We start from the raw sequence: 17,952 nt of genomic DNA on the forward strand, positions 1-17,952 counted from the left end.
TTGAATCTTTGTCTCTTTGAACGCCTTCTTACCGCTGCAACGATGCTGTCTCTTTAGGATCAAACTTTTGGTAGTTTCCGTCTAGAGAGAAAAACAAAGGCTGTAACATTTATAAAAATGGCAACTAGTGCGATTTAAATTTGTCTAGAAAGACATTTCATTGTCGAAGTAAATTAGAGAAATACATGACATACCATTTGGTGTATGTTGTGGGGCACCATGTGGGTTGTAATACTGCATCGCATCGAATAACAACAAGCAACAAATTCTGATATTGTTGTCGTGTATCTCGGGATCCTGAACACCAAATTGTAAGCCATACTATGCCCAAAAATACTACTCCTGTGTCCCTGTCACCAACTTTATGTAGTGAAAGAGTACAGCAAGACTATGGTATAATACCAGGGAATGCGATTGCTCGTTGTTGTGTCTCTCGCTGCAGATTATGCCACTGTGGAGTCTGTGGATGGTGGTAATGGGCACCAGTGCTACTGCCACATCCTGATATCCCAGCTGAAAAACACAGGAGGAAATGCACAAGGCAGTTAAGGTATTAGCATGATGCTAACCTCGAAAGTGAGTAAATGTATGATTTCCATTCAGCTAATTTAACATATTGCTCTGAACCAGGGATAAAATAGTATGCAATGTGGCATCCAAATTTTCACTTTCAAATGGCAAAGATAATGCAACAAAACACACATACAGTAATACAACAAAGATGTTTAAACATGCCAGAATATTATGTTTTGTGACTGCTGCTTGACTGACTCACCGACTTTCTTGGATGGAGAGTGCCGGTAGGCACCAGAAACCAGAAATACAAAGGGGCAATTGGAAAACAAGTTGTGACTGAAACATGATACATGTGTGCTCCATCTAAAAGCATGACACACTCATGTTTAATATACCATTCCTTCCATGTTGTGGAGTCTTGGGAGTTTTCCAGTGTGGTGTTATACCTGAAATTCATGCACATAATTTAGACAATGTGTCTTCTGCAATATGCATGATGCCATGTACCTCCTCAGAACAAACATCTTAATTTGGTTCACTTACCGTTATTTTGATCAGTTTTCAATTCTGCCAGGCTTGATACTGGTATGAGACCCTGAAGGAAAGGTAGAAAAAAAGTCAAAATGAGTGTGCTGCAATATATCTGTTTAAATTAGTTTCGCAATAAAAAAAAAACATTATATCAAACCACACAACTTGCATAGTGTTAAAATTGATAGGTAATTGATAAAGTGTCAGGTATTTACTATTAAGGGGTACAATATTCTTGAAATCGCTACAGTCTATCATAATGGTGAAATACAAAATACAAAGGTTTGGAAGATTAAAAGTTTGTACAATCCAGATTTCTTTCAACTTTATGCGATCATGTTATCATGTTATCAAAGCTAGCACTGTGTGACAGTTCATGGCAAAGTGATTAGAATGGTCTTATTTATTTATGCATGCATGCTATGATCAATTGACTACGCCTTGGTTTCTCTTTTGGTAGCCTGTACAATGTTCGCCCCTTGTTTTGCCTCTTGTTTTGCCTCTTGTTTTGCCTCTTGTTGTGGCACCCTGGTGCACAACAGCTGTCTACCATGATTGTAAAAATTTTTACTACATGTGGCGGACGCGTTTTCTATCATGCCAACATGGCTGTGTGATTTTTTTTTCATTTTATGTTTATTTATTTATTATTTATTTATTTATTTATACTATGGCTGTGTGAACGTTTGGCGCATTATATTGCATGCGTAACTTCATCGTCCGGGACTCTATTGGTAAGAGCGTTCTGATTGGCTGACTATCACCACATCGTTCAGTTACAATGCATGCAATTGGTCAATTCGTTTCATACCGCGAACAGAACCCCGATGGTAAAATGATAAAAATGGGAAAAAAAAGAAAAAAAACATTTTAAACACATCGTGATATTAAATCAAGTCTCTCCAAACTCGGTCCTCAAGGACGGTGTCCTGCACGTCTCTATCCCAGCTGTAACACACATGATTCAAAAGTTATCAAGCTTCTTCAGAGCTTGCCAATGAGCTGATTATTTGAAGCAGGTGTGTTGAAGCAGGCACAGATGGAAAACAGGCAGAAAAGTGGCCATTGAGGACGGGAGCTCGACATGTCTGTATTAAATAATACATTGGTCATACTATAACCGTTATAGGTTCGGAAACAGACCCATACTTAAAACAAACGAACATAATCTATATTTAGATTCAAACAATACAATAATACATATTTAGCTCAACGTAGGTAAAGTTAAATCAAAATAAGCACAGCACCCAAGAAAGATAATTTCCTCAAACTTACTGAAAAAGCAGGCAGAGGGATACTCGGAGCTGGTCTTCTGTACGGAAAAGGGCGCGATGAAGTCAAGTGCACATCAGTGCGCAATTGCTGGGTCTTCTTCTTCTTCTGTTGCATTTCCAGCAGAGGAGATGCTTACTGTCCCCCGCAGGTTGCTGGTGCTACTTCATGTCACACCAGTCAATACGTCACACAATCTAGTTTTATGCGGGAAGTCCAACACACCTCTAAAGGCTCATTTATGCTCAACGTTAAATACGGATCTGGTTACGTACAGTATAAGAGCCTTCCAAATGACAATCTGAAAGTAGAGGACTTCGCATTGAAGTGTCGGACAGAAATGATACAAATATTCACATGTTTATCTTGGTGAGCCTTACATCTTTTATTAAAAGATGGTCTTTTTTGGGGGTGATGGACCATTTTTTAGTTAGAGCCCTGCGTGGAAATGGCTAAGAAATGAAAACGTTTTCATGAAACAGGACCAACACCAATGTGCTCAGGGCAAAAAAAAAAAATGTCAGAAAAAAGTGGTTAATAAAATAAAATGTATATATATATATATATATATATATATATATATATATATATATATATATATATATATATATATATATATATACATACATATCTATATATATCTTATATATAGAGAGAGTGAGTGAGTGAGTAAGTGAGTGAGAGAGAGAGAGAGAGAGAGAGAGAGAGAGAGAGAGAGAGAGATAGTGAGTGAGTGAGTGAGTGAGTGAGTGAGTGAATGAGTGAGGGAGTGTGACACACTTTTTGAGAAAAAGGCCTGTGCCCCTCAGAATATGCCTTCCCACCTCCCTCCGCTGCAGTAGAAAAATAGAGAAGGGCAAACATGGATATGTTTTAATTCAACCAAAATACAATGTTGATTCAACTGCATCTTTTCATCACAAACTTCAATGCTGACAAGATGTTGTTGAACCAACGTTTATTTACCATCAGTCTTCAACTAAAACCAAAATAAACCCAAAAATCAACCATCTTAACCCTAATTCAACATTTATTTAACATATTTTGCTATCTGGGTAGTTTATTGGATCAAGTAAGCAATCAATCAAACTAATGTCCAGCCTATGTTTTGAAAGCTCGTGTTGCTAAATCCGTCGAAGGTAACTCAATTTACGATGGAAAATATGTACATTAGGGGTGGGCGATACTGGAAATTTTGGTATCGATCCGATACCAAGTAAATACAGGGTAGTATCAGCCAATACCGATACGACACCGATACTATTTGCTTGGAAATGTTATGAGCCCCTTGAGTTTGTATATTATATATATATATATATATATATATATATATATATATATATATATATATATATATATATATATATATATATATATATATATATAATGTTTTATTTTTTATTAAATAATTACAATGCAAACTTTAACAATATAAAAAAATCAAATACTTCTACTCCAACAGCTGTTTCAGAACAAAAGTCAAGAGAGTCAAACCAAAAAAGCAGCAATGTAACAAAAATGCAAATATAACAATGTCAAGTTGACAACTATAATACGTTCCATTGCACAACATTTTTAAAATAAAGTCAGAAAGTGCAAATAGATAAAACATAATCAACATCTCCCACACCGCTTATCCTGTACAGGTTCGCGGGGAGGTGCTGGAGCCTATCCCAGCTGAAAGGCAAACTACAATGGTCGCCAGTCAGTTGCAGGGCATACACACAGACACAGTCATCGAGTGGGAATCAATCCCACGCTCCCCGCACACAAGTCAGGTGAGTGTACCACCACACCATCAGCGAATACATAGAGTAAACAGTACAATGTAAAAACCTTTAACACTATAAAAAATAAAATACTACTACAACAACTTTTGTTGATTTTTTGGCGCTGTGAGCGAAGTATCGATTCCAGGACAATAGTATCGATCCGATCCAAGTACTTAGTATCGATAATCTCGATATTTGGCTCGATCCGCCCACCCCTAATGTACACAATGGCCTATGTATATGTATCTGATAACAACCTGTAACAGTTGCAGCAGCTAATAACGTGGCTTTATGGATGTCAGGCTTGTTGTGGACTAACTATATGACTGGAATACTTTTACTGGACCGATGTCGACATAATATGATCATTGATGATGGATTATGAAATTGTGTCAAACATTTGAGGATGAAATGGTGAGTTGCACATTTTTTGTGTGGTAGCGATTGTTTTGACTTAGATGCTCGCCGAGCCTGCAGATAGCATTGTATCTTATAATGTTTGGTATCATCTGAATCTGTGGAAACTCATTTTTCTAACCATATATAACATGCCTAGGAATGCTTTGAAGTTGTTCAGTATGTAGTGAATGTCCCGCGTGCATGACCCGCACACCCACCCGTGGGTGGATGGACTTGCATTAATTCCCAAATTAACCTTGATCAGAGAGTTAAAAAAAGCATTTTTTTTACATAGCATATCTATATCTGGTGTTGCCTGGCGGACAACACATTTTAGGTTCCCCTAGTTTTGTTGTGCCTTGTATTCCATTTGTGTCCACCACTGATAGCATGTACTTTAGGTCAGTCAGTCCACCATGGGCTATGGAAAAAGTTTACCGGCAAACAGTGCAGTGCCCTTGATAGACATTTTCTCACACTTTTTTGACCCATGTGTTTTGTGCTTTCAGTCCTTGGTATTCTTGCAACCGTTTCTGCTTTTTTTTTTTTTTTTTGGGAGTAGTGCTACTGCCGGTTGCATTGCTGCTGGAAGGTGCATCACTGTCATCCATGCTGCTTTGTTGTCTTCCACTATCTACAGTACTTTGGCAAGTGTCAATACACTATCTGTGACCCCTGCACGATGTAAGTTGCTCATGCACAGAAGGTTGGCCATCTTTGATGGCTAACTACAGCAACTACACTAAGACCAAATACCAGAGCTGGGTAATTGACCCTTTTTTGCCCATCCAGCCGCGACCCTCCACCTTTGACCTGGGTACCCTTCCGGCCGCGACACCCCGGCCATATTCATAAACATTGTCGGCCCCCGCCCCGTTCCGAACCCCCCCCACAAAAAAAAAGGACATGATGCCCCCGCGGGAGAGATGCTAAGGGAAGAGGTTTATTTAAAGGCAATTGTCTGGCTAACTTACTATTCAAACCCGCTGTGGACACGCTTCAAACGCGCCACTTACTCACGTACTTACCCAGCTGCATGTACTAACTTCCATTGCGAGCCCTGGGGTTGGTTTTGTTGTATTGTATAATTATTTGGGTCCAACAGACGACGAGTCTGCAAGCATTCAACAAGTTACTTATTTTTCACACTTCCCCTCCTTCACACTTCCTGGCCTTCAAAATAAAAGCATGCCATACACAGCAGTTTTGCTATGGCATATTTCCGGAAGGTTGAAAGTGCATGATGTGCCATACTTGAGAGCTGCACGCAGCTTGAATATATTCCCGGACACAAGTAGTTTTGAAAGAAGCCTAAAAAGAAGCCTTTCACCGAGTAAGCTGAGATGAAATTTGGACGCCTCGCGAGCACGTCACACGCATGAGGGCTGATTAGTGGGCCGGACTAAAATCCACTTCCGACCATGCTTAGTCCAGCCATTTTCTTAAAATTGTCACCCCCCGCCCCTCCACCCCAAAAATGGCCATCCGGCCGGGCCGGAGGGTCCGACCGGTCCAGCCCAGGGTGGGACTGCAATGTAATGCCTGCGGTGCAGTTTAAAAAAATATATATATGATACATATTACGTAGGCGGCACGGTGGTCGACACCAGACTTTAACGTTATAGTCAGGGCTGCAAATGAGAGGTGTGGGTTCTCTTTTTCCCCGAGATGTTTCTTTTTTTTTTTTTCAGTATTTCCTTGCCCTCTGGGGGTTAATATCGGGGGATGTTGTTAATGTTTGTCAATTGTGGGTATCTGCAGGGATGGGCATTCCGTCCGGGACGGACGCCAATTTTGTGGATGGACGGATGGCGGACGAGAAGTCTTTTTAAAAGGACGGACTAAGGATGGAAGTGGGTTTTCGTCCGTCCCTCTTTTCGTCCATAATCGGGTCAAGTGCCGATTGAACGTGCCGTGTTGGGTTCTTTTAAAAAGCAAGACCATGGAGGTGCCCTCATTGATTGCCTGCACAACTCTTTTCATGCTGCTTCCCAGCAGTCACATTGCACAGGCATAGTCTGCCCTCTAGTGGTTCCACACGTAATACCATAGATAGTGCCACAGAAGTCAGGACACCATTTCACTGACTGACAGAACCATATCCAGCCTGTCTTGTGTGTGTAATCTGGGATAGCAATTCCGACGGAATGTAAGGACTGAAGCGCTTTAAAAGGACAAGGACAGACAGGGTCGGAGGATGATTATTTTTATGAATAAGGACGGAGGGATGAGGACAGAAGGGTACCCAGGCCGCGGATGGAGGGCGGACCGGCAGTAGAGGGTAAAGTGACCAGCTCTGGGCATGTGAAGCCCGTTGAGACTTCTGTCTGTCGAAAATGCTATAGTGTGTGGCCTCCGGTTATGAGAAGTGTTTCATGCACATTTCATCTGTAAGAATGCAATCATATATGTTCTCTTATAAGGTATATCTGTGAGTGCTATTAAAAGATTCATCTGCTTCATGTTGTCAGAACCATAAACAATGAAATGAAAGCAACATCCATCAGGAAAAAAAATTGCGAGATGTAAATCTAACCTCTGTAGGTCACGATTCACAATACTGAGATAATATACTCTGAATAGTCTATAGATATCGTGGTGTAAATCAAGCAATGGCAAGTGTTTTCAGGGAAAAAAAATATAACACAAGTGTCAGTACCAGTGGCATCTGAAGATGGCAGTTAGACATGTACATTCAAAAGCTTAAAGAAGGTCACATTAAGTTCACCTGTAAAGGTTTGAATGCATTTTAGGCTCTTCCCGAAACTTACTGAAAACACCCAAAAGCCAAATATACCTAACTTTTTGTGAGTAGTGTATATGAATTACTTGAAAATATCGATATTATATCTTGAGGATCGATACTTAAAATTGAGCACTCTGGATTGGAATATCGACATTTTATTATCGATCTGCCCATCCCTAAAACTACGCCCCCCCCCCCCCTTTTTGTGGACGAAATGCCCAAACGGTAAGTACAGTAATTTGGGCGGCTACAGTGAAACGCATTTCCATGTGGACGGGGCCCAAGTCTATTCCTCGAGAGTCCCTATCCAGCCTGTTTTAAATGTCTCCCTACTCCAACATACCTGATTCAAATGATCAGGCTCGCTATCAGGCTTATGCAAAGCTTGCTGATAAGTTGACTCAGGTAGCTTGATTCATAAAAGAAATGCACAATTGAATTTAATCTGAAAAGAGGACTTGGACCACTGGGCAACAGATCAGTACTATTTCTCTTTGTTTCTCCTTGGCCGAGCACAGGTGCTTCTGATGTTGTTTTTGGTTCGGGAGTGGCTTGAGTCATGGAATTCTACAGCCCATGTCATGCAAATGTCTCTATGTGGTGGTTCTTGTTGCATTGACACCAGTCTCAGTCCACTTCCAATGAAGCTCATCCAGATTTTTGAATACCGTTTCTTATATCCTCTCAAGACTGGCCATTCCGCTTAACACTCTGTTCATGTACTTTGATATAGCACTCTGTGAGCATCCAGCTTCTTTGGCAATTTATTTCATGTGACCTTTTGTCCTTAAAAAGGGTTTCAATGATAGTTTTCTGCACACCCGTCAAGTCAGAAGTCTTCCTCATGATTCTGAAGCCTACTAAGCCAGTCTGAGTAAATTTAAAGGCTGTGGAAAACATCTGTAGGTGTTTTGCATTAATTAGCTGCAGAGATGGGAAAAGTACTGACATTATGTACTTGAGTAAAAGTACCATTACTTGTATAAAAAAAATGACTTCAAATAATTACTCAAGTAAAAGTAAAAAAGTACAGGCTCTGAAAAAAGTATTTTTTTTTCCTGTTTCCTCCTCACATATCATTTGAAGGCTATTAAAGGTCGACATTTAACGCACCCTTTAAACTGACTGGATTAGTTTTAACTGCAATGGGATGAATCATGCAGGTAAATCCACCTCTTGAAATCAAGTGTTTATTAATGAACTGCTGTTTCATTCAAACAGTATAAAATAGGGGTGTAACGGTACGCTAAATCACATTTCGTGGAAAGCCAGAATGTTCCCAACAGGAGACCGCAGTGTATGGGGGGGACCTTAAGGCTCTGGCTTGTTTGCGTATGCCTTAAGAGTATTTTTCCTCTGTACTATGTACAGGCTAAAATGAGTGTTTCTTCATACTTTATATGTAGATGTATGTTGGTGTGTATATACATGTGTATATACACATAGTTACTACGTATATTTACATAGGTTTGATTCTGAATGTTTGCCGTTAATGTTATACATTAATGGCTACATTATGCAGCCGTCTCTGTGTGACCTATATCTTTCCTGCTGTAACACTGAAAATTTCCCCACTGTGGGATCAATAAACGCCTTCTTATCTTATTGCCATTTATCCATGTATTTATGATTTATCACAGCTTATGGCATACTGGCTCCTCTCCCGCATGCAAGTCAATAGTGCCCGTGCGTAAGCTCGTGCTAATAATAAAAACTGATCAGAAACGGTACGCAAGGTGGACCGAACCGAACATGCCATACCGAAACGTATTAATACACCCACGTGTACCGTTACACCCCTAGTATAAGATAACGTCATTGACCAGGGCCAAGCTAACAAAAGAGTAATCATTTAGCTTTATCGCTCTGTTTTCTCAGATTGGAAGGGGAATTATTGCAGGCGGCAAGCTCGTGGACTTGATTAACCAAGAGTTGTTGTCAACACACTCCACGTCGTCGATCATTTGACTTCTCATCTTCCAATTAAATTATCTTCTGTAGCGTGTAGCATTGCGTCTTCTCGGGCGATGTCATAGCTTGTGATAGAGCCAATCACAAGCTGGGATGTCCGGGACCGGGTGTAACTCTTCATATGATTGGCGGAGCCACAAACATTACTTACACATTACTGTACATGAAAGTTGTTCTTTGCCCTTACATTCTACCCGTTATGAGATCAATATGTAATGCAGGTTTATATGGAGCCTTTGAACGCCCTGGTGTGGTTGTTTAGTATATTGTTTGCTGATGTTGAAAAAGAAAGAAATGCAGTATGGCAGTACGCAACTCCGACCCGTTCATGTTACGCTGTTGAAGTTGGATCCAATTGTTGTTGCCTTGGACAAGAATTGATCGTAACTACATTTGATGGCAAGATAATAGTGTTAACTATTTGTTTTGCTTAGTTATTGTATTTCATTTGGAAATTTGAGACTGTTGAACGTGATGTACTTGCTATTAGCATGAGACAGTGTGTCATGTTAGCTGATACCGCATTTGTTATTTTTTCAGTTTTACGACGACCTAAAGAGGGTAATGGTCGAGGCCATTGTTCGAATAAACTAGACGAAAAAGGAATCAAGGTCTGTTTATTTGGAACGTCGTTAACTCGCTGTCTAGCTGGTGAAAAACTCAACGCTTCGGAGCGAGGACAGCATACCTTACATATCTGTTTATAAACTTGCATATTACACAGTATTTTCTAATGGCTGCTGTCACGTGAATGAAAATCAGTGATGTAGGAAGTACATGTTTGAAAAGGTGTTTCCCCTTGTACAAATTACACCGAAAGTGTACAACTTGACAGGTATAGTTGAAACGAACGAACAAACAAACAAACAAACAAACAAACTTTTTTTCTACAAACCAAGCTGTCTGACAAACCTATTCTACAATGTTTTAGTTCAACATAATTATGTTGTTATAATGAAATGTGAAACTTCTCTTTCAACCTTAAGACTCCAATGTTATTTTTAATGTCAACAACCTTGTGAATAAGTGTTTGCTTACCAGATCTTTTGCCTCAACATATGACTCCTCAACTTCAGACAAGCTGAAGGATGCCACAGTGAGGAACTGCCTGACGACAGGAACAAATTTATCATTTGTGCCTAGAGAGGGTTGACTTTGCTGGTACTGTAGTTCCTGGAAGTGGGAGTATACACTTATACTATGAACTCTAACACACACTGATACTATACTGTAGGTGTCATTGTATCAGTGTTTACAGATTAAAAAAAAAATAATAATAATATATATATATATATATATATATATATATATATATATATATATATATATATATATATATATATATATATATATATATATATATATATATATATATACACACACACATGTATTGATTTTTAGCCACTAACAGTCAGATAAAGATAAGTATCGGAACAAAATTCAAACAAAAAAATGTTATTCATTTGCTTATGGTTATGTCACATCCTGTCTAAGTATACAGTACACATCTGATGGCCATGCCAAGTGCTCAGTGAGCTGACTGCTTTCAAACTAAGCCTAAATTTGGTGCCTCCACAGCAGTATGCAACAATTTTTTCTCCACTTTGAGAAACCTGTTTTCAGACCACAGGTTAATGCTCCACAAATAAAAATCCCAGTTGCTTCTGCTGGCGTTCGAGAGCCGTAAGCCGACAATGCACAAGGAAATGGAAGGGCAGCATTGCATATGCAAAAATGGCCACACTTGCTGCCTCAACACTTCTAAAGCTAAGTTATGTCATTAATTTACGATTATTGCCAACTAATGTGTGTGCTGTATGAATGTGCGCACTAATGTACTGCATTGTATGTTGTTATTACTAGGCATGGGCTGATATTAGATTCTGACGGTATGATAAACATGAGAAAAAAATATTGCAATATCACAGTATTAAAATTGCAGCTCTAAAATATCCTTATTTGAAATTGGGTAAATAAAAAATGTTTTTTTTTCCCCATTGAACAGAATCTATTATATTTTTAAAGAAAATATAGAATATTTGGTACATTAAGAAACGGGTGCCATTTTAAGTTAAATGTTAACATTCGTCTGTTTTAATTTGCCTTCGCAAGTCACAGTGTCCCAACACTGGTGAGCCATTTTTAGAACAGACCCGTGGGCTACTCATGGTGTCCTTGGTGCTAACTAGTACACACTGGCCCCATTTACACTTTTTTTTTCTCCTTATGACACCCTCCCATCGTCCTCCCTCCTCCTCAGTGCTTAACTGCTCACTGAGAAGGAGAAAAAAATTAATTAGAGATTAATTAGAGACAGTTAACTTCTGACTAAACTCTGCAAGCAACCAATCATATTGCGCCCAGCTTATGAGTCCCCTCAAAAAAGAAAAGAGCTCATTACCAGTGACAGACAGTATTAGCGGTTATTGAAACCTTGCCTTTTTAAAACCACGGTAAACCATCAAACCACTAATTGGCCCATGTCTAGTTGTTATACAATCAATTAGACAAAAAATGTTTTCTTACCGCTTCAACACTTTTGATGCCAGATCGCAAATTGTTAATGTCTTTCTCCAATTCTGTCATACTAAAAAGAAAAGAAAAAAAAACAGAGACCAGTCAAATAAGATGATGAAGAAAGGGAGTGAGATCATCAATCATCAAAAGTCAGTTTCAGGTGTGTAAAGAATAAAATCACATTTTTGGGAGTATATCCGAGTGTTGGAGGTTGATTTTGTCATCCGTGATGTAAACAGAAGCATTGTGGGTAATGGTGTCATGGCTAACACCCATCTTAGCGTTAGCAAAAGAGTCCGAAAGGCCGGGCACATTTCACAAATTAACTTAAAACGATGTAAATCTCCCTTTCATAGCAGCACGGCGGTGATAAACGAGCATCTAAAAAGGAAGCACGTTGTGGCTGATGCCCGATTTCTTTTCATTTCTCACAAAGGGACAGTCGTTTGTGGAAGCAAGCTGAAGTTAGCACACATCGGTTGCTGTGTCTGATGGAATGCCGCACACATGTCCTGCTGTGGTATGCTAACATATTGTAGCTATTTTTTTTTAGAACAGCAGTTTTCTCTAAGTTTACTCATATGATTTCACTCTCTTCTACATTAAAAAAAATATCGGTCCTAAAGAAAAGTGAAATATGTTTACAAGTATTTCTTTTTTGTATTTATAGGTAGTTTCATAGTAGTGCAACTCAGCATAGCGTAAAGTTTTTGGTTCCATTTTAAAATGCACTAAACATTTACAGCTAAATAAAATTAAGGCCACGTTGCGTCCTTCAATTTCAATTACTCCATCATTAATAAACATGTCAGGAATGCTGGTACAAGCTGCAAAGTTTAATCCAAGTTTAATGTACTTTCATTTTAATTGTCTTTATTATTCTTTTGTACATACCTTAAAGAATTCTTGCTGATTATCAATAGTTGTTTTCTGTTAAGACCATAAATGTTGATCTTTTTACAATATACAACTGAGGTCATGAAAGATTTAGAGACATTATTTGAATGTCTTATATACTTGATCCCAGTTCTCTCTCTTCTGATCTTCTCTGAAACCCTCTAAAGCTTTTCTAGATTTGTCTCTTAAGAATTGGAATTTCGCTCCTCACAATGTTTATACATAATTTTTCATAAATTGTAAATGTAAATTTTAAAGAAGATGAAGAAGGAGCACATCTGCCAGAAGTAAGGACGTATTCATGGCAACACACTTTCACTTTGCACAACAGCAAGGATTTAAAAGGCGCATAAATCTACCAGGATTGTCCCTTGCGCTACAATGCCACGCGTGATTCTAGTTCAGGTAAGCAGCTTTAAAACCCTTTGCCATTCCACCTGGCAGTTTTACCTGAATGAAAGGTGCACCAAAGTAAATTTGATGCTGTACTTGAACCATTTGGAGTATCGGCATAGTTTTGGTCTTTTTTTGAAGATAACACTTTTTCAATTTTTCTCCTCAACTGTCAGAATCTTTTTAAGTGTTACGGGCACTGAATGATGGAAGTTTTTTACAGTAAGTACTATTATAATGGTGACATACCTAACAATACATTTGTTAATTATGAACATGATATAACAAGTTGACAAACTATTACACATGATTTAAAAAGCTGGATTTGTACTTACTTGACTTTTGCAGCTTCTGGCACATTATTCAACTCTTCACTCAGGGCCACTACCTTTGGGAACTTCTTCTCCAATACAGTGACAATGTAGTTAAGCAGAGTGATGTTTCTACAAATGTAAAATAGACCCGCTTTCATTGATTATATCTCTGTGTGCTGTATTGAGGGGTTCGACCTTTGTGCTTAAAATAGTAACATCGGATAATGGATGGATCCCACTCTCCTAGAACCATACCAGTAGCAGGCTGCATCAACTTTTCAATGCATACGTCATTACGTTGTTAAGGGTAAATATCGAGATTAGTTTATTCTGTGTCATTCTGTGTCATCTTCCAAAACGCTTATCCTGTACAGGGTCGTGGCGAGGTGCTGGAGCCTATCCCAGCTGACAATGGGCGAAAAGCTGACTACACCCTGAACTGGTTGCCAGCCAGTCACAGGGGACACACAGACACCGTCACTGAGCGGGAACCGATCCCACGCTGCCCGCACACAACTCAGGCGTGTGTACCCCTACACCATCAGTGACTCTTAGATTAGTTTATGCGAGTTTAATTTTTTAGTGGACTTTTGACAGTCTGTTGCGATTGAGAAGTACATGAGACTTTAGACAGGCAGGCGAGTATTGCGGTTCATTGGAGGCTTAGCCCCTTATGAAATTCCATCAGCAATACTGGATTGTTGACTTGAAAGTAAGTACTTATGTCGATTTATTCAACTATTATACTGCATATACAGTATGTCTATATATACAAGTCTGTGCACAACAGTCTTACGGTTAGTCATCCAAAGTCAGTTTTAGAGTGTTACTGCTACGTAAGGCAAATGAACGTCACATGTTCTCATCTAATGTACATTCAAGACTATCTGTTACGGTAGGGCACTTGACAATTCACTTTTTTTCTTGTCCCAGTTAGTGGTAGCTGGCCGTGTCGAATAGCTCGGCATGTCCACAAACCACAATGATAATCCCACAGGAAACCCGTCGAGTGTACAGGACGCTGTGTGTGACGTAGTACTCCACGATGCTGAATGGGGAAAAAAAGGCTTCTTCATACTCCCGCGGGCGATGTCCGTGAGCACGTCACTTTACTGCCGAGCAACGATCAAAACAACAGCAACAACAATGGATCTCGTGCCTACTACAACAAAGAGACCTAGAAGACTAGACGATGTATTTAATTGTATTGCGAAAATAATCTGGAAGGTGGTACGTGCGTGAGTAGGCTTCTTTACACACGTATGTGACAAAACACCCACGCCGCTGCCAAACTAGTTTGCTTCGCAGCAGCAACAAGCTGCATGGTGGATCCTCTCCTCCGTGGTAACAAATGAAATGTCCTCCAAGAACCGAGCTGGGGAAAAATGTACATTATCGCAACATGTGACATAACAGACCAATCACAAAAGACAATGCGTGCGGCATCATATCCGCAGCAACAACATTTTTGACGTGTGTACGGCATGTGTCGCAGACCTGTTGCCAACGTGTTGCGCAGCAGTCTGCGTCGCTCACGTGATGCAATGCGGCAGTTGTCGCCCCCGCCTACGCGTGAGTATAAAGAAGCCTAAAGGTTCATTTATTTTAGGCGCGCCGAATGGATGAATGGGTGGATTTTTGGTGCTTCGCACCGCATCCCATCACTCCAAGCGATCCTAACCAGATGCCCGAGCCACCTCTACTGGCTCCTCTCAACGCGGAGCAGCGGCTCGACTCTGAGTCCCTCCCGGATGGCCGGACTTCTCACCCTATCTCTAAGGGAGAGCCCGGACACCCTGTGAAGGATACCCATTTCTGCCGCTTGTTTCCGGGATCTTGTTCTTTCGGTCATGACCCACAGCTCATGCCCATAGGTAAGAGTAGGAACGTAGATCGACCGGTAAATTGAGAGCTTTGCCTTTAGGCTGAGCTCCTTCTTCACCACGACAGACTGATACAGGGTCCGCATCACAGCAGATGCTGCACCGATCCGCCTGTCGATCTTCGGTTCCATCTTACTCTCAGTCGTGAACAAGACCCCATGATACTTGAACTCCTCCACTTGGGGCAGAATCCCATCCCCGACCTGGAGAGGGCACGCCACCCTTTTCCGACTGAGGACCATGGTCTCAGATTTGGAGGTGCTGATTTTCATTCCGCTTCACACTCGGCTGCGAACCGCTCCAGCGAGAGTTGGAGATCGCGGCTTGAAGAAGCCAACAGTACCACATCATCTGCAAAAAGCAGGGATGCAATACTGAGGCCACCAAACCGGACCCCCTCGAGACCTCGGCTGTGCCTAGAAATTCTGTCCATAAAAATTATGAACAGAATTGGTGACAAAGGGCAACCTTGGCGGAGTCCAACCCTCACTGGAAACGAATCCGACTTATTGCCGGCAATGCGGACCAAACTCTGACATCGGTGGTACAGGGACCGGACAGCCCTTATCAGGGGGCTTGGTACCCCGTACTCCCGAAGCAGCCCCCACAGAACTCCCCGAGGGACACGGCGAACGCCTTCTCCAAGTCCACAAAACACATGTAGACTGGTTGGGCAAACTCCCATGCACCCTCGAGGACCCTGCTGAGGGTGTAGAGCTGGTTCACTGTTCCACGGCCGGGACGAAAACCACATTGCTCCTCCTGAATCCGAGATTCGACCTTCCGACGGACCCTCCTCTCCAGCACCTCTGAATAGACCTTGCCGGGGAGGCTGAGGAGTGTGATCCCTCTGTAATTGGAGCACACCCTCCTGTCCCCCTTCTTTAAAAGGGGGACCACCACCCCGGTCTGTCAATCCAAAAGTTCTGCCGGAAGTGGGCGTTGAAACTCCTTCTGACAGGGGATTCTGCCAGACGTTCCCAGCAAACCCTCACAATACGTTTGGGTCTTCCAGGTCAGACCAGCATCTTCCAACCACCATCGGAGCCAACTCACCAAGAGATGGTGATCAGTTGACAGCTCCGCCCCTCTCTTCACCCAAGTGTCCAAAACATGCGACCGCAAATCCGATGATACGACTACAAAGTCGATCATCGAACTGTGGCCTAGGGTATCCTGGTGCCAAGTGCACATATGGACACCCTTATGTTTGAACACGGTGTTCGTTATGGACAATCAGTGATGAGCAAAGTCCAGTAACCGAACACCGCTCGGGTTCAGATCGGGGGGGCCGTTCCTCCCAATCACACCTCTCCAGGTCTCACTGTCATTGCCCACGTGAGCATTGAAGTCCAGCCGGGCCCCTATATGGGTGCAGGCCCGGCCACCAGGCGCTCGCCATCGAGCCCCACCTCCAGGCCTGGCTCCAGAAGGGGGCCCCGGTGACCCGCGTCCGGGTGAGGGAAAACGTGATCCATTCATTTTAATTCTTTAAAAGGGGTCATTTTGAGCCGTGCTTAGTCTGGTCCCTCACCTAGGACCTGTTTGCCATGGGTGACCCTACTCTTGACTCGCTCAACTCTCAACTCACTCATTTTGTCTGGGTGCCCATAAGGTAAGCGGATTTGAATAGTAAATTAGCCAGCTGATGAGCTTTAAATAAACTTCTGCCGTTAGCATCCCTCCCGGGGCATCATGTAAGGGCGGAACCGATTGAAAAGGACACGGACGGATGGGGTTGGAGAACGATAATTTTTTATGAATAAGGACAGAGGGACAAGGACGGAAGGGTACTCAGGTCGTGGACGGAGGATGGACCGGAAAAAAAGGGTCAAGTGCCCAGCTCTGCTTATCTTCTTGTATGATTACTAACTGTCTAAACTGACTGGTGTGTTTCCTCAGCACCCTGAGGTGTGTGCGCTTGTGCGCGTGCTTCGAAACTTTGCAGGTTTGGTCTGTTCAATCTCCCTGATGACTGCTAATGTTTAAGCCGCTCTGGGATGCCAACCCATTGCCGGATTGTCGACGCTCTACATGAAGTTTGTAGCTATCAATACTTTTAGTGCTGAGAACTACCTTGAGTATATATATATATATATATATATATATATATATATATATATATATATAGTGACGTCGTAGAGAGGGGACGAGCCAGGTTGGGAGGGAAGTTGGGCTCGAGGATGCAGTTGTGTGATTGAGCGCATGGGCGTGAGTTGTGGCCACCAGCAGCTCTTGTGTGAATGTGTTCTTTTCGTTATATCCTGTTAGTCAAATGGCTATCAGATTGCATCAGCGACTGTGTGCATCTTTGACCACTTCGAGGGGCATTAGAATATATACTGTATATATACTGTATATATATAACAACAGCTTAGCTCCCAGTGATAGATTGTTTTTTTCTTTTTGGGGGTGGGGCGTCAAAATCCTGAGTTGTAATGATTTTCAGGAATCTGAAGAAACCTTTTCCGTCCTTTCCCTCGGCTATTACAGCCAACAACGACACACGTACAAGGTATGACGAATGGCAAATGACGCTTTGTTAGTGGGGCTAGCCATTCAATATATCCGTCGACAATGCATTGTGTGAGATACAGAAAAGACTGAACCCCTCTATAATCAATTAGAAATGGTCTGCTGGTAATCACTATTAGTAAACTGAAAGCAATGTAAGTTTTTTATACTTTCATCTTTGCAGCGTGCCGGTTGGGAACAACTGCTATAAATAACTTTTTAAAACA

The 17,952-nt window shown here is 41.4% G+C and overlaps 1 protein-coding gene across 6 annotated transcripts in view; it reads right to left on the bottom strand.

The window, feature by feature from the left end:
• The window catches only part of LOC147137972 (disheveled-associated activator of morphogenesis 1-like), a 97,283-nt gene that overhangs the window by 13,676 nt on the left and 65,655 nt on the right, over nt 1-17,952 (bottom strand). For 5 of the 6 annotated variants that reach the window (XM_086049747.1, XM_086049748.1, XM_086049750.1 and 2 more), the window contains 3 exons: nt 13,350-13,457; nt 11,734-11,794; nt 10,246-10,380 (listed from right to left, as the gene is read on the bottom strand). In XM_086049747.1, coding sequence (XP_085905873.1) covers nt 10,246-10,380; nt 11,734-11,794; nt 13,350-13,457 — 304 coding nt within the window. The remainder of the gene's footprint in view (nt 1-10,245; nt 10,381-11,733; nt 11,795-13,349; nt 13,458-17,952) is intronic. The other variant, XM_086049751.1, reaches the window with a different exon arrangement.

Source organism: Filicampus tigris, chromosome 13, assembly GCF_054856515.1.
Source record: "Filicampus tigris isolate MCC_2025a chromosome 13, RoL_Ftig_1.0, whole genome shotgun sequence".
Taxonomy (NCBI): domain Eukaryota; kingdom Metazoa; phylum Chordata; class Actinopteri; order Syngnathiformes; family Syngnathidae; genus Filicampus; species Filicampus tigris.